At 42.7% G+C, this 15,171-nt stretch overlaps 1 protein-coding gene across 2 annotated transcripts in view; it reads right to left on the reverse strand.

Moving 5' to 3' along the window:
- Nucleotides 1–15,171, reverse strand: part of PSD3 (pleckstrin and Sec7 domain containing 3) — a 117,048-nt gene that overhangs the window by 33,845 nt on the left and 68,032 nt on the right. Inside the window, exons 1-2 of one of the 2 annotated variants that reach the window (XM_059874031.1) lie at nt 14,172–14,345; nt 3,887–3,930 (exon numbers count right to left, since the gene is read on the reverse strand). In XM_059874031.1, coding sequence (XP_059730014.1) covers nt 3,887–3,930; nt 14,172–14,330 — 203 coding nt within the window. In that variant the 5' untranslated portion in view covers nt 14,331–14,345. Of the gene's footprint in view, nt 1–3,886; nt 3,931–14,171; nt 14,346–15,171 lie in introns of those variants that run through there. The other variant, XM_059874028.1, reaches the window with a different exon arrangement.

A 15,171-nucleotide genomic window follows, 5' to 3' on the forward strand; every position in this document is an offset into this window, starting at 1 on the left:
CCAAGAAGACCCTATACAAGGAAGTCTCATTTCTGTCTTCTGGGAGAGAAGCATCATCCGATTCTCTAAGTAATAAAATTATTTCTGTACAACCTATGGTCTGATTTGAGGCTCTGCCTCGGAAAATTCCGAAATCACTGATCTGGAACGACGTGGTCAAGCCCCTCATTTTAAAAATTCTGCTTCATCTCTGCATTTGTTCAAATAGCAACCTTATATGACACAGCAGAAGGCTGAGTTCATCTATTTCAACACTGCACAGGTTTGTAACATGCATCTGTGAAACTAACAGCATCTGTATTAGGAAATTGACTTTAGAGAAGTTTTGGCATCTTTCCCAGTGGGAAGAGGGAAGAGAACCAGGTTGAATACCACGTGACCCCACCCAAAAACCAACCAAGAAGTTGCAAACTGGAAACATCCTAGAACTTGGGAGACAAAAGTTAATTATAATAGGGAGAGATTTCTCAGTTTGACCTAGAAAAAGGTGAGCTTCAGCACAGATGTCTTTATAACTACCCTGATCTCAGCATCACAGTTTGATTTGGCAGCATCTCTTTCCCACCATCACTACCTGAATGACCTGTTTTGTTTTGGCTGAAAGAACATAATTTATCAATGTAGTCCGGATAAACAAAAAAAGAATACATCATGTCCCTGTTAACTTCTCTGGTTAGAGAAGTATATAATTGGCTAGTTAAAAACCAAGTGATTCTCCTGAAAACTATACTGTTCCGCTGAGAGGAGGCTTTTGGGACACAACTGACTCAAATGCAGCCATTTGGCTTTAGCAGTTTTGTAAGCAGTGCTTTGGGAGTTCATGTATTAATTCTAGATCACCTATTTTAAGATGATGATTTTTTTTACTCCTATTACTTTCAACAGTAAACAGACACAGTATTACTAACAAAGGAAAACAATAATGGCCACCATGACATTTCCATGCAGAAATCATGCAAATAAAACATATTTAGCTCTGGCACCTTTGTAATCAAATTGATTTTTCTTTTTTAGCTTAAAGCTGACAATAATCAGTGTGAAATCCAAAGAATGAGAAACACCTGAAAACCTGGGGATATAGTATTATAGACAATGAAGGGATGTTAGAAGGCCGGGCAATCTATCTCTTTGCCTCTGTGGCTGGATCTCCTCTTCCTAACCTATTCCAGACAGAAGAATAGATCACAAGAAACCCCAATGAAAGCACTTCTGTACTTTATCCAGGAAAACCTGTGCCTTGGTTTAAATTCATAGAAAAGCTTTTTAAAGGTTTATTTCAAATTTCCCTTGTTTCAAATTTAAGGCCATCCACAACAGACATAAAGAACAGCTCACACCTTAGGGGTTTGCAGTGTGGAGCAGAAGTGTGCTTTCAGGATCCCACATTCACCAGTTCAGTGTAAATTCCAGGTCAGATCTCTTTATTTCACAGATTATGATATGTGATTCACTTTTAACTTTGTGGAGAACTTGAACAAGGCACTACTGCAGAAGAAGAAGTGTAATGCAATTCTCCCTTCAGAGCTGTACTCATGCTTTCCTGTTCAAAAAGGATAAATGAACACTCCTACTGAAAGTCTCTGGAGAACATCTGCTGATTAAGGTGTCACTTCTCGTGATTACAAAATTGAAGTCAATAGTAGCCTTTTCTTTGTGTGGGCTTTGGATCAGACTATAATTTTACTGGAAATGTACTGCAAACTCTTTAAGATGATAACACAACTAGCTCACAACTAGTAAGATAAGGATTGGATAGCAGTCCTTCCCCATCTTATGTTTCACCATTACTCTTTCCTGCCTATGGGCTTACTGATAGCCATTAATCCACTAAATAATGTACTTCCAGAGCAGCTCTTAAACCTTTGCTCAGCTGATGAGCGTCTCAGATCCTCAAAGGATTTCTGGCTGGAGGAAAGGCATTCCTTCGAAATGTCAGCATTGCAGGAGAGCTTATACAGGGTTTTGGAGTCCTGTTTTCACCTTTGCCTTACCTCCCTCTTCTTACTCTGCCAACTGCATCAGGGAAGCAAAGGAATAATCTTTGGAAGGGAGACAGGATTTTTTTTGGTCCCACCAGAACAAAATTGACCATGTTTCCTTCCAATTCAGCTTTCTCTGCAGATGACAATAGCAGAGCAAGAGATAAATGTGCCTCCTCCCTCAAGCTCAGGCAGCCTCAGGGCTTCCTGGGGTTATTACTTTACACCAACCAAACGTCTCTATAAAAATGAAGAGAAACATCTTCACACTTCCTCTTCCAGCCAGTACTCTCAGCTCTAAAGGTACTGACTATACCCAGAATGAGCTTTGTTTTTCATCACGGAAATTAACTGTAACATCAGTCCTAGCTATGTGTCAGTCTCAGATTGGAGCCACCACTGGCACCTTTGAGCATTCTCCTGTAAGAAAGTAGCTTTATATCCACCCAAAGCCCTATTTTAAAAAGAGTCTGAATTATCACTCCTGCAGCCTGTTTGGAATTTTCCCCCAAACGAAGGACATGGACTAGACTATGTAAATGCCAAAGCAGCTACCACCTATATAGCAGCAAGACCTCATAAATCACCTTGACTGAGGTTCACAGGAGCAGAGCCAGTCATGAGCCAGTTGCCACCTGGAGGCTGCCCAAGTGTATTAGACACGGTACAGTTTCTTGGCAAGAGCTGGAGGAAAATTCTGACATTGAGAAAGTCACATAGTGGATTCTGATGGTTCTAAAGTACCTGTGACAGTGTCTGGCAAAGAAGCTTTGGTGTGACATGTAAGATTCACACAGTGTGTTCCAGGTCCAAGACACAATCTGTGAAAATGCTCCCACCACGGCTTTTAATGCTCATTAGAGATGGCACTTCTTGCTGATTCCCATTAAAAGCACACCTTCTTTACTACTCTGACACCACCTAACACATTTCTGAACTGGGACAGCAATCCCACTTGGAACCAGCTGCCCTTGTGAGGCTGCACACCTTAACAAGAAATTTGTTTGCAGATCATGAACATAACACAATGAAGATCAAAAGCCACTGGGCCTGCAAGACCTACGGCAGTTGCTAGAAATTCTAGCACAAGAAGTGCAGGAGCATGCATTCCAGACGTATCTTGTTCCCAAGAAGGTGAAGTTTCAGATATGTAAATACGTGCAGGGAAATACCCTTGTATAGCTAATATATATAAAAGACATCATTTTCCTATTTTATATCAAAATCCACTGTTCTCCAAGTGGCAAAATCAAAAGCAGACACTTCTGCCCTTTTCTGGCATAATTAGACAACATAAAACCTAAGCACAGAGAAATGTCAGTTTAATCAGAAATCTGAAGTTTTTTCTCATCTGCAGCATTTACATAGTTAACAAGTGTTAGCCTGTCAAAAGCAACTAAGGATTGGAGGGAGTAATATCAGACTTTGTCCATTTATCATCTTTCACATTAGGCTGTTGTCAAGTTATCCATACTTAATCAGGAGACAAACCAAGACAATAAACCAACAGCAGGAAACTCAATCCAAGAAGTGTGTTTCTATTCAGCGGTTCTGACACAATGAACAGAAAGATAAAGGGAGACGTCAACTTCTGTTTTATTTATGCAGCCATAGAACAACAGAGGATTTAATTTCTCTCTTTTCAGGCTGAAGTTTTCTACTAAATGAAATGTCCTCTTTCCTCACAAATGCAGTTGACTCCTATCATTAACAACTCCCCTTGCTGGAGAAACAGATGAGGCTGTATTGCCAGGTCATTCATTAGCAAAAAAGCAAACTCTTTATGTATGCTGGCTATCTTCTACACGGTTTGGAGCCCACACAGATGGTGACATAGGACATATAAACAGATTACTACACAGGTATTGCTGTTAAACTTCTAATTTCTACAATAGAAGTATACTTACACTGCCCATTCCAACTTCTCATTCTTGATTGAATTGTAGAGGGCCTGCAAAGGAAGAGAAATGAGATGGAATTACTGTTCGACCCCTCCTACACATATATGAATATGCTGAGTAAAGACACCCAGCTAATACCAGCAAGCAAGCAGTCACTGATCAAGAAAGTCCCATATCTGCTATTGATAATGTGAGAATTTTCAGCGGAAATTCCACCGAAGAAAAAAATACTGAATGCATGTTTTAAGATTAGTCATTTTCTCAAGCAGTTTTTAGGGGTTTGTTGTTTGTGACTTTTTAAGAACACAAAATCATGAAATAGCCATGGAAGAGACCTTAAAGACCATCTAGCTCCACCCATGGCAACTCCTTCAATGGGCAGAAACACCTCTCACTAGGCCTGGTTGCTGAGAGCCCCATCCAGCCTGTCCTTGAACACCTCCAGGGATGGGCATCTACAACTTCTGTGGGTAACCTAGTCCAGTGCTCACCACCTTCACAGTAAAGAATTTCTTCCTAACATATAGTCTAAACCTATTCTCTTTCAATTTGAAGCCATTGCCCCTTGTCCTTTCCTTATATGGACTTGTAAAAACTACTTGTAGGCTGCCTTCAGGGACTGGAAGGCCACAATTAGGTCACCTTTACGCCTTCTCTTTTTCAGGCTGAAAAAATCCAGTTCTCTCAACCTGTCTTCATAGGAAATGTGGGCCATCCACCTAATCACCATGGTGTCCCGGTTCTGGACTCTTTCCAACAGGCCCATATCCTCCCTGTGCCGGGACCCCAGAGCTGGATGAAGGGCTCCAGGTGGGCTCTGACGAGAGCAGAGCAGAGGGACAGAATCCCCTCCCTGGCCCTGCTGCCCACACTGCTCTGGATGCAGCCCAGGACACGTTTGGCTTTCTGGGCTGGAAGCGCCCATGGCTGGGTCATGTGCAGCCTCTCACCCACCAGCAGCCCCAAGTCTTTCTCCCCAGGGCAGTTCTCAATCTGTTCATCCCCAGCCTGTGCTGATGCCAAGGGTTGCTCTGACCCAGCAGCATCCTGAGCTTGGTCTTGTTAAACCTCTTGAGGTTCCCACGCACCCACTTTTCTATCTTGTCCAGGTTGCTCTGGATGCCATCTCATCCTTCAGCTGGGTGTCACCTGCAGATTTCCTGAGGGTGCATCTGATCCCTTCATCCATGTCATTAATGAAGACATTAAATAGCACTGATCCCTGTATGAACCCCTGAGGGACGCCACTTGTCACTGATGTCTATCAGGACACTGTGCCATTGAGCACTACCTTCTGGATGTGACCATCCAACCACTTTCTTAGGCATCTAACAGTTCATGCATAAAATCCATCTGTAATTAAGAAACAGGAATGTCATGAGGAACTCTGTCTAAGGCTTTACAGAAGTTCAGATATATGCCATTCCCTTGTCCGCTTACATGGTTACTCCATCAGGGCCCCTGGGTTGGTCAGGCAGGACTTGCCCTTGGTGAAGCTGTGCTGGCTGTCTTGAATCTGTTCTCCATGTGCCAGAGCACAGCTTCTAGGAGGATCTGCTCCATGATATTCCCAGGCAGGTGGTGAGGTTGGGAGGTCCATGGTTGCCAGGGTTCTCCTTTCCACCCTTTCAAAAGATGGCTATCATGTTTCCCTTCTTCCAGTCACCTGGGACTTCACCAATATAATGGTGAATTCATGACTACAGTGAGTTTAAAAATACCATGGAGCTTGGCTTGACAACTACATCAGCCATTTCCCTGAGGACTCTGGGATATATCTCACTGGCTCTAATAGACTTAGGTACATCCTAGCTCCTCAGGTGATAATGAACCTGAACTTTACTTCCAGTTTGCAAAAGCCACAAAACTATGGCCTTGAAATTTAAGGTTCAGTCTAATTCCTGACAATGAGACCTTTTGGACAATGACTTTAATGGAGACTTAAAGATTTCATCATATGGGCCAATCTGTGAAAATTTGCCATAATAGCTATCCAAAGTCCCTGAGCCTCACAGACACTTGAACGCTTTCCCAGTCACACACCTAAACATAAACATGTTCAATTTCTAAGTGCAAAACAGAAAATTAATGTTAAGCAACTTGAGCAACTTTTCTGCTTGAAGATCACTGTCTTGGACTGCCATCCACTAACGCTGTTCCTCTTTCAATTCATAGGAAAGGTGCTCAGTAGGTTTGACACCAAAGGTAACAGTTCTGGTTTTGATACAAGCCTGCAAAGAAAAGGGTCTGAAACCTGACTTAAGACTGGGTGAGTATTAGACAGCTGGGATGGATTTTTTTTTTTTTTTAAGAGAAAGTAAATCTATCACTTGGATAAGTATGTCTTATTTCAGCCCTCCACAAGCTGATGTATACAACGGATAAACCCCTGGTTTTACCAAGCTAATGGAGTTCTTCAAATAGGTCACTTAACTCAAGTGAAGTATTTTGGTATGGAATGTCCCCGATTCTCACACGTATAATCTGCATTTGTAATTCACCTTATATACATAGCTAGATTTACTCCCTCTGGCACATAACTCCTACACAGCCTCAAAATATGTTAACGTGTAGAAGAACTGTTGATGCACATGATTAGCAAAAAGTAGCACATCAAGTATGAACAAGCCTGAAAATCACATACTATAATTGCTATGACATGATGCTAAACAGAAACAGTAACATTTAGATAGCCTTAATGCTGACCCAAACCAAAAATAATTTGGAAACTGAAGAGTTGAAATTAGTCTTGTGCATATGCCACAGCTGAATTTGCATGAGCAATACCATGAGTGTATCCCACTCTTCATCCTGTCATCCACTGGCTCCCTTTGAATCTGGAAGTCTTACCTGAAGATCCTTAATATTCAGCTCTGTGGAAATCTGGCTTAACTGAACCATACACAAGTAGGTCAAACATTATGGTATAACTCACCTCATGCTTATGCTACACAGGCAGCAACTCTTGGTCACAGTGTTCCAATAAAGTAAGTTTCTCAAAGCAATACGACAGATATGAACATGAAGAATACTCATGCTTCATCCTACTGACACTGAGCTAGCAAAGAGAGGTCCTCACCACTAACTTGAGCTTCACTGTGCCATTCAGAGTAATATGACTAAGTATTTCCAAGTCTGGAGTTTTCACTATTTCTACAGAACCTATCTTCTCTGAAGTATATAGGTGCTCTGAACAAAAGGGAGACATCCAAAGGTAAAAGGATATGCATTTCTGGCAATTTGTAGGCACTTGCTAATTTTCAGGTGAAAGCTATCAAGAGATTTTAAGACCACTCTGCAGAAAGCAAGCAAAAGAAAGAGTTAATATTTCTCCTGCCAGTTCAGCAGAATTAGACATAACTCCATTTTTGTACATAAACCAATGCTGATACTGGTTCCTGCAGTCACTGAGCATTTTTTTCATGATTTGGCCAAAGCCCCTGTCTTATTCTTTGACTTGTTCTTTTCTTCTTGCTATGAGTAAAATATTCTCTTACTTTTTGAGCCAGAAAATTACTCCAAATACAAAGCAAAGAGGCTTCATACTTCCTCCAGCTGCCTCCCCAATTTTTCAGAAGTAATTTTTTTTTCCTCATCTAGCTCAATGTGTTTAGAAACAGCAAAAACCTGGCTGCAGGAAACACATTTGTTGCTCCCTGGCCCAAATGCCAACAAGATTGGGTCAAAACCTCTGAAAATTAACACCTGCCCTATGCAGGTTTTTATGAGATTTCACTGCTAAGCACATCTCTAGGGATCATTGCAGCCAAAGAGCAGAATACACAAAAGCAGGAGTCCATATTGGGGCAGGGATAACAAATGCCCCAGGCTTTTGCCTTGTGAAAAGGGAGCTATGTTTGTCCCAGCCTTTACTAATGAGCCAGACATCATCTTCCATCTTTAGGGAGTAACACACACCAAACCAGTCATACAGTACACATCTGACCAAGGACATGGAGTCCCCCACAGACCATCAAACAGAGCCTGTCAAAAGTTTCTGGTATTTACAAAACAGAAAGAAAACTGTAGAGAGTATGCATAACCTGGGCAGCTGTGTTCTGTGAACCTGTGCATGTTCTGTGTGTCTACCAGACCTCAGCAAGCAGACCTCTCCAGAGATGCAAATACATGAGTTCTCATGCCTGTCCCCCAAATTACCTCTCTGGCAGAGACTGCCGGCAAGGCTATGCACTTGCTGGACTCACCAGCCTCTCAGAGCTGCTTTATGTCACTTCTCCAAAACAATTTCCTGATGTCTACCTGGGCTCTCACATGTTCTAGTGAAGCAAAATTTCTTCCTGCCATGTTTTGCAACCAGAACCATATGTGTACAGTACAGCACCTGCTCCCTGATTTACCTCATGGCTATTCCCCAAGGCCCTGATTCAGAGAGTAGCTCTTTTCAATAGACATTTCTCCCGAGTATGACTAAATCAAATAAACTTGGAGACAAGCACTTAAATGCTTCACTAAATTGCAACAAAGCTCACCAGAGATTACGGCATGGTCATGACTCTCACTGTACTAGTTAGCTGCAAGCTAGCTGCAAGGACAGGTTTTATTAACTTGTGTTTTCTCTCTGAGAAATGAAAAAAGAAAAAAAAAGGAAAAAAGCTCTGATTTAAAGCACTCTTACAGACTGACAACAATGACCACTTCCTACCTGCTAGCCTGGGAAATGTTTGGCAAATTTGCAATGTAAGCCAGAAAACAGGAGGCTGAACCAGAGCAGTGAATGATAGAATGGATATTGCATAGGTGTCATCTTCCAAGCTGGACTGATACCAGCCAGAAAGTGGAAAGATTTTCTATCTCTTTTGTCACCCAAGGCTACTCTGAACAGGATCCAAAACCCCAGACACCAACAACTCAGCAGTGTCTGACTTCAATGCTTTGAGTTTTTATCCCTATTATGCAGAACACAAAGACCTACTCCTTACAGCTGACAGCTTTCCCCTTTCTGATAAGTGTTGATCTCTAGGTACATCACACCTCAGGCTCTGCATGGCTATAAAGTCCTTGGAGAAACAAGTGCAATTTTGAAGGCAGAATAAAAGAAATTGCTGCATAAAGCAGAACAGCAGGCAAAATCATAGGCATTTCCTTTTTTTAACTCCAAGGTTGTTTCCTACAGCTCCAATTTGACCCTTAGAAGACTGAAGTGTAAAAAAAATTAGATTTGTTATGTGTTTGTGGCATTTGTTTGTATTTGTTCATAAACTAGGCAAAAAACACTTTCCTTTTTAAGTGGAAGGCTGTAGTTCTAAAAAACTGCTGAATTCCACCCCCATTTCCCTTTTGTAAGCAAGTAGGTCCACAAAAACCCCAGATTTTCACAAGCTCTCACTACTACTAAAATTGGTACTTTTATTCCAATTGGAAAGAAAAGCAAAACTATGGAGAGAACGCCCCTGAAAACTCTGGTTTATTTTACAAAGCTACCAAGGGAAAAAAGGTCATTCACCACCCTCACCTTTCTCAAAATCTTGTCACACGCATGAACCACTGGACCCATTTAAATAGGCTGCTCTTGTCACCTGACAGCTGCCAGTGATGCTGAGAGTCAGCCTCTGCATGCAGAAGCAGTGCACAAAAGAAAGGCACAACCAGGTGTGTACACAGGGACAAAGACATAGCAAATTACGCAGATACTGTGAGTGGTAAATCATCTAATTTACAAGCAGACACAGGGCCCCCAAAACGTGGCCAGCAGGGTACAAGATGCTTGAAGAGTTCCCAAAGCACTGTACAGTTCCTCTCCTCAAAAAGCAACATAGGGCTGGCTCTTGAAGAAAGCTACTGACTTTCTGTTTGCACTAGCCCATGCAGAAAAACCTGCCAAAAGGGAAAGGAATGTACCACACATTTTTTACACCTGCTCCATGCACAAAAGAGGAGCTGGAAATACCTGCTGTAAGCCAGTAAATAGACGAAACCAAAACTAATTTCATAGAGACACCAGGGATGATCCAGACAGTCTTTTCCAGTTCTTGTCTCCCACGGTCTTTTCTTGCATCCAGCTCCTGCCCGATTTTTGGAGACATTGTTGGAGGAATGATCATCTGATCATTGCAAAGGATAGCCAGGGTGGCTTTTGATGCCCCCAGAACAGGGATGCACGTGTGCTCTGAGCCAGGCCCTTGCCACACTTCCCTGCTGCCACCTCCAGAGACAGCCCTGCCTGGATACACTTCTTCTTCACCTCCAGCTGATAACAGCATGGTTGACTTCAAGCACCAAGGAAGCCCCACAAACACCTGAGGGCAAAGACATGCTCAGTCTTTGCAGTCACAGCACCTCCCCCAGTCACTCAGCACCTGTCCATCGGCTTTGCCCTTTGGAGCTGAGCAGTCAGACAGGCATCAGCTCCAGCTCCTGCCATATGTGCCTTAGTGGAGGGAGAAAAAACAACTGAAGGAGCAGAACTCTACAAAAATAAAACAGGTTACAGAGGCAACAGATACTAGACAACACAAATGTCTGCATGGAGTCCTAATAGCTGTTAATGTGCTCATCCTTTGGACCAGGGCATAGCTCTGTATCATTGCCTTCTGTCAAGTCTGGCTGCAGAGCTATATTGGTTGCTATACACCACTTGTAGCTTGCTGTTTAGATCACTATCTGAAGGCTGGCCCTTACTTGGAATACAGATCTATACTACTCCACCACCTACTATTTGCCACCCTCCCTTAAAACCCAGATCTTGACATTTTCTCCTGTCCTCATGCACAGATCTGTAACACCTGGCAAAAGGAGGATAAGGGTTCTGATCACTGAGTTCCTGTAGCTTGTTGCCAGATTCAAAGCCCACACACCCCGATTTCTCATGCATTTTCCCCCCTTCAGATGGGGATGCAGCAAGGATGCCAAAATAGTACCCAAGAAGCCTGTGCATTAGTGCATGGCATAACGTCTGCTGATATTGCTCTCAATTTTAAATTCCACTGGTTTGTACAACAAACGTTCTTCTAACAAGCCAGCATACATTATTCATGAAACAGCACAGAGCTGTTCAGCAGCATATGGAACTGATGAATGCTGTTTTGGTGTAGGAGGAGATAGGGTTGATAGGAATGTTTTAGAGGGAAGGAAAGGAGATCATTTCACCCAGGGAATTTCAAGTGCGTCACCAACTGGAGGAGAACATTTTGAAGAGAAACTCCTCTGTTAAAAATCTGGTTTGTATATGGTGAAAGAGGGGGAGGGGGAGAAAGAAAAAAAGAAAAGAAAGATTGTGCCAGATATATCACCATAAAACAGAAAAGGATGGTTAGCTGTGGCTCCTGAGACCCAAGAAATTAATGCCACACAATAAACGCATCCTCTGTATTAATACACATGGCTTGCTTGAAAAGATTTTTTTTTCTGTACTTGCTAAAGCATTTCATCAGTGTTATTGTAAAGGCAGCATACTGAATTATTACAGAAAAATAGAGAAAAGGTTAGAGAAGTATTTCTTGATAGTGGAGCACCTCCACATCCTACTTCTACACAGCCTATTTCCAACTGTTTTATTGGCCCTGTGCATTTGTAGGCAGGACAGGCACAAGTACTTGGCAATTCAGTCCCTGGCTGCAGAAAAAAAGTCTGTCAGAAAAAGAGACTACTGAGCATGCTAGGTCACACAGATCATCCTAAGATACAGACTCACCCTGCACACAGTCTGGACTTGAGCCTGCCCTCCACAGAACAATGGTACAGAATTCACGGCACCATTTCACAGGCTCTTCTGCTGGCCTAAAACTGTGGTACCTGCCTATAATACATACCTGGGACGCATCCCCCTAGTGAAGCCTGTCCACACAGAGGCACTACCTGATGTGTGTCAAGGAGATACTTGGGCTACCTAGCTTCTCTTGACACTGGCAGCAGGCAGATCTTTTCTGCAGGCACCATGTTGGCACTTTGCTCATACTACTAAAGCATGAGGATACATAATACTCTCTAGCTTACCAAAATAGGCTGAGTCATAAAAGTGAAAAGTAAAAGATGAGTATGTTTCTGAGGCACAAATGGTTTAAATCTATCTCCTGTCCAAAGTCAGCTGAAGCAGTCACAGAAACAGGTCTTGAGCACTGTAATCACTCTACATGGGGAACAGATAAAATACAAGGCAGTCCAGACACAAAGAGGGAGACACACCCACAGAAATATGAAGTCTACAACCCAAACCTTACTTAAGACTGAGGAGATCTACACGGCATTGATGTCCAGAAAAATTCAGCCTAGAACTGAAGACATTTCCTGAGAAGTGATGCACAAACATATATACACAGTTACACTAATAAAAAGAGCTCCTTTGCCACACTACAGATTAACCTCCAGGTTCTTCCACCAACACAACAGTATCGAAGAGCCAAAGCTCAGTTATAAATCAGTTCTCTAAATCAGCAACGTCTTAGCAAAAAAAAAGGGCAGACAAAGTCAGAAGGGGGAACAGAGAGATGGAAAGAACAGGACTTCCAAAATCACGACACCAATCACTTGCAGAGCCACTTGTCATCTTATCAACCAGGTAAGCAGCACTGAAGGGAATATAGGGATCTTCTCAGCCCTCCATAACACAGCTTTTATGCATCTCAGATGCCCTACAGATACAAAAACCTTTGTTTGAAATAAGGAAACAGTACAGCAAAGCTGAAACAAAGCTGCAGTGTTCTTCCCAGCATATTGAGATAGTCAGGAAAAGAAGTGGATATCTCTCAAATAACAACCTACAGCACTTAGAAGGAAGAAAAGTGAATTCCACAGAGGAATGAATACAGAGCTTTCATTACTGCAGTAGTTAACTAATCGTGTCAGACACCATCCCTGGGAGAAAGTCCCTGCCCTGAGAACGCTACACCATGCCCGCACAGTGGACACAAAACCTGGGAGAGGAAGATACAGAGATTAAGTAATTCATCCAGTGTTAAAAGACTTGAGTTTTTACCATTTGCAGGAGAGTCTTCATGCATAAATCCTCCCACCAAATACTCATGCTTAGGGTGAAAATGATCACAAGAGCAGGGTCCCAGAGCACCTGCAAGATGCAGCCTTTACTTTGGTATTTGTTGGAAAAGCACATAATGCATCAGCAACAGCTTGAAAATGATGGCCATGCTATTTCTCTGCCTAACTCAGCAATGCACTATTTCTTAGATATGGTTTATAAGGTCCTGAAAACAGAGGCTCATTTAATTGAACTTAAAAAAATACTTAATATTTATTTCTAGTTGCAGTACCCTGCGATTTAAGTTACACAGCTCAGGCTCTGAAATGCCATACAACCTGTAAGCTAGCAGAGAGTGTTTTGCTAGGAACTACTGTGCAGCACTGGGGTCTTTTCACCATGGCAGAGGAGGTTTCTCACAGAACAGACAGGAGATTTAGGGAAGGTCCATGGTGCCTGCTTTGCATGCACATGGACCCAAGAAATAGTTAAATGCTGGGTTGATGCACACCTTTGCAAGTGGTCTAATCTTTTAATCCCAAGGTCAGAATAATATGGCAATAAGAATTAAATTAGAGGCATATTTTTGTCACTGCATAAAATTCATCCAGCTCTTGGAGATATGGAGCACCTTTGAGAGGGAGACAGCTCCTAAAGCACTAGCCAGGAGTTCCTGGGTGCCTCTCCATTATTGTGTGGGAGAAAGGGATGAGAAAAAAAAAGAGATGTTGCATGGTGTAAGGGATGTTTGCTTAGGAACTGAATAACTGGGCTGGGCTGGGCTGGGTGAGGAGATGCTGCACACAGTCACTGTAGCACCTGGGAATAGCCTGTGCTACCAACCATTACAATACTCTAATGTATTCCTATAAATGCACAAGCAATGCCTTCCTAATAAATACCTGATAGCAGTATTTAATCATGCATGAAATTGAGACAATATTTTCACCTAGTATGCACACCTACTAAACCACAGAGCTGTAGGTAAGGACTAAAAATTATTTTTATACAGAAAACTATTCCCATTAAACAAATAATCCCAAGGACATCACCTGCCAACTCTGGCACATTTCCCAAGAGTAGAGCTCCAGCCAGCACTGTCACTAGCAAGTTTTTCCTGTTTACTACTGCATTAAGCTCAGCGACAGGGCATTCCACTAAGACCTGATCAGTATAACACTAGAGCTCTTTCACCTTCAGGTCTCTCCTCAAATGCAGAGATTTTTTTTCATGACCTGACAGCAATTCTGTGATCACTGCAGATCATCCAGAGCTCGTAACTCCTGCAAAGCGTAACCTTTTCCCAACACCAACCCCAAGCCTAACCAAGCAAAACAATACTAATATTTAGTCATTTACCTTGCTCTCTTTAGTAGAAAACTCAGAAGAGTTGGAGATTTTCATAGATTTTGACCGATGGGACTGCCGCCAGAGAGATTCTTCTCGGGAGTATTTCACCGAACCTGTGGCTCTCACCCGGACTTTGCTGGTGCTCTGAACACTGTTAACTCCAATCATTTCCAAAAGTGAGTGAATGGGATGGGAAAGAAGAAAGCTAATGAAACTTCCCAATCCCCTGCAGTGGAACTGGAAAAGGTTACGACTGGAGAGCCCAGGCTCAAGCAATCAGTGTTTGCTTAAAGCACACTAGGCTGTTTTCTCCAGCATCTTCAGGCACAGTGTTTGGAGCCAGCCTGATTGTTCCAGGCATTGCTCACGTCACTGGATGGGAGAAAAAAAAAGAAAAAGAAAAGGAAGACGCTGATAGAAACTCCTCCCCTGCTCTGCTCTGCAACCCTCTCCAGCATCAACTCCCCCTTCACACACACACCAACAGTGAGAGGAAGAGAGGTGGAGAGAAAGATACTGGAACAAATGCCAGCAGATAAAGCAAGATATTCATTTTCAGTTCACGCAGCCACACTTCCCTGCCTGCAACAGCCTGCCATGCTCGTTACTGACTGCAATAACAAAGAACACTGTAAAAGGAGTCTTCAATCAACTGCCAGAAGCTACAGACTTCTGGATGTGAGAAATACTGATGGATTCCCAGAGTACTGGAGAAATGAGAGAAAACCTACAGCACCATAACAAGCAAGCCCCAGAGAGACAAATCAGCAAATTTCCACAACTCTAAGTATTTGCACTCACTAGCCAGAGTCCTTGGGGTGCCTTCCCAAAGTGCAAGAGAGAGTAGGACCACTCCCACACTCTAAAAGGGGCTTAGGGGAAAAGAGATTATTTTTGCACGGTAATCAGTGCAAACCAGTGGCAGAGTCATGAACAAGCACCTAGAGACTCATCTCCCCACTTGGCAGCCAGGAGAGCTGTAGGCATACCCCCACACAAGCAAACTGCA

The sequence above is a fragment of the Haemorhous mexicanus genome, chromosome Z, assembly GCF_027477595.1.
Source record: "Haemorhous mexicanus isolate bHaeMex1 chromosome Z, bHaeMex1.pri, whole genome shotgun sequence".
Classification (NCBI taxonomy): Eukaryota; Metazoa; Chordata; class Aves; order Passeriformes; family Fringillidae; genus Haemorhous; species Haemorhous mexicanus.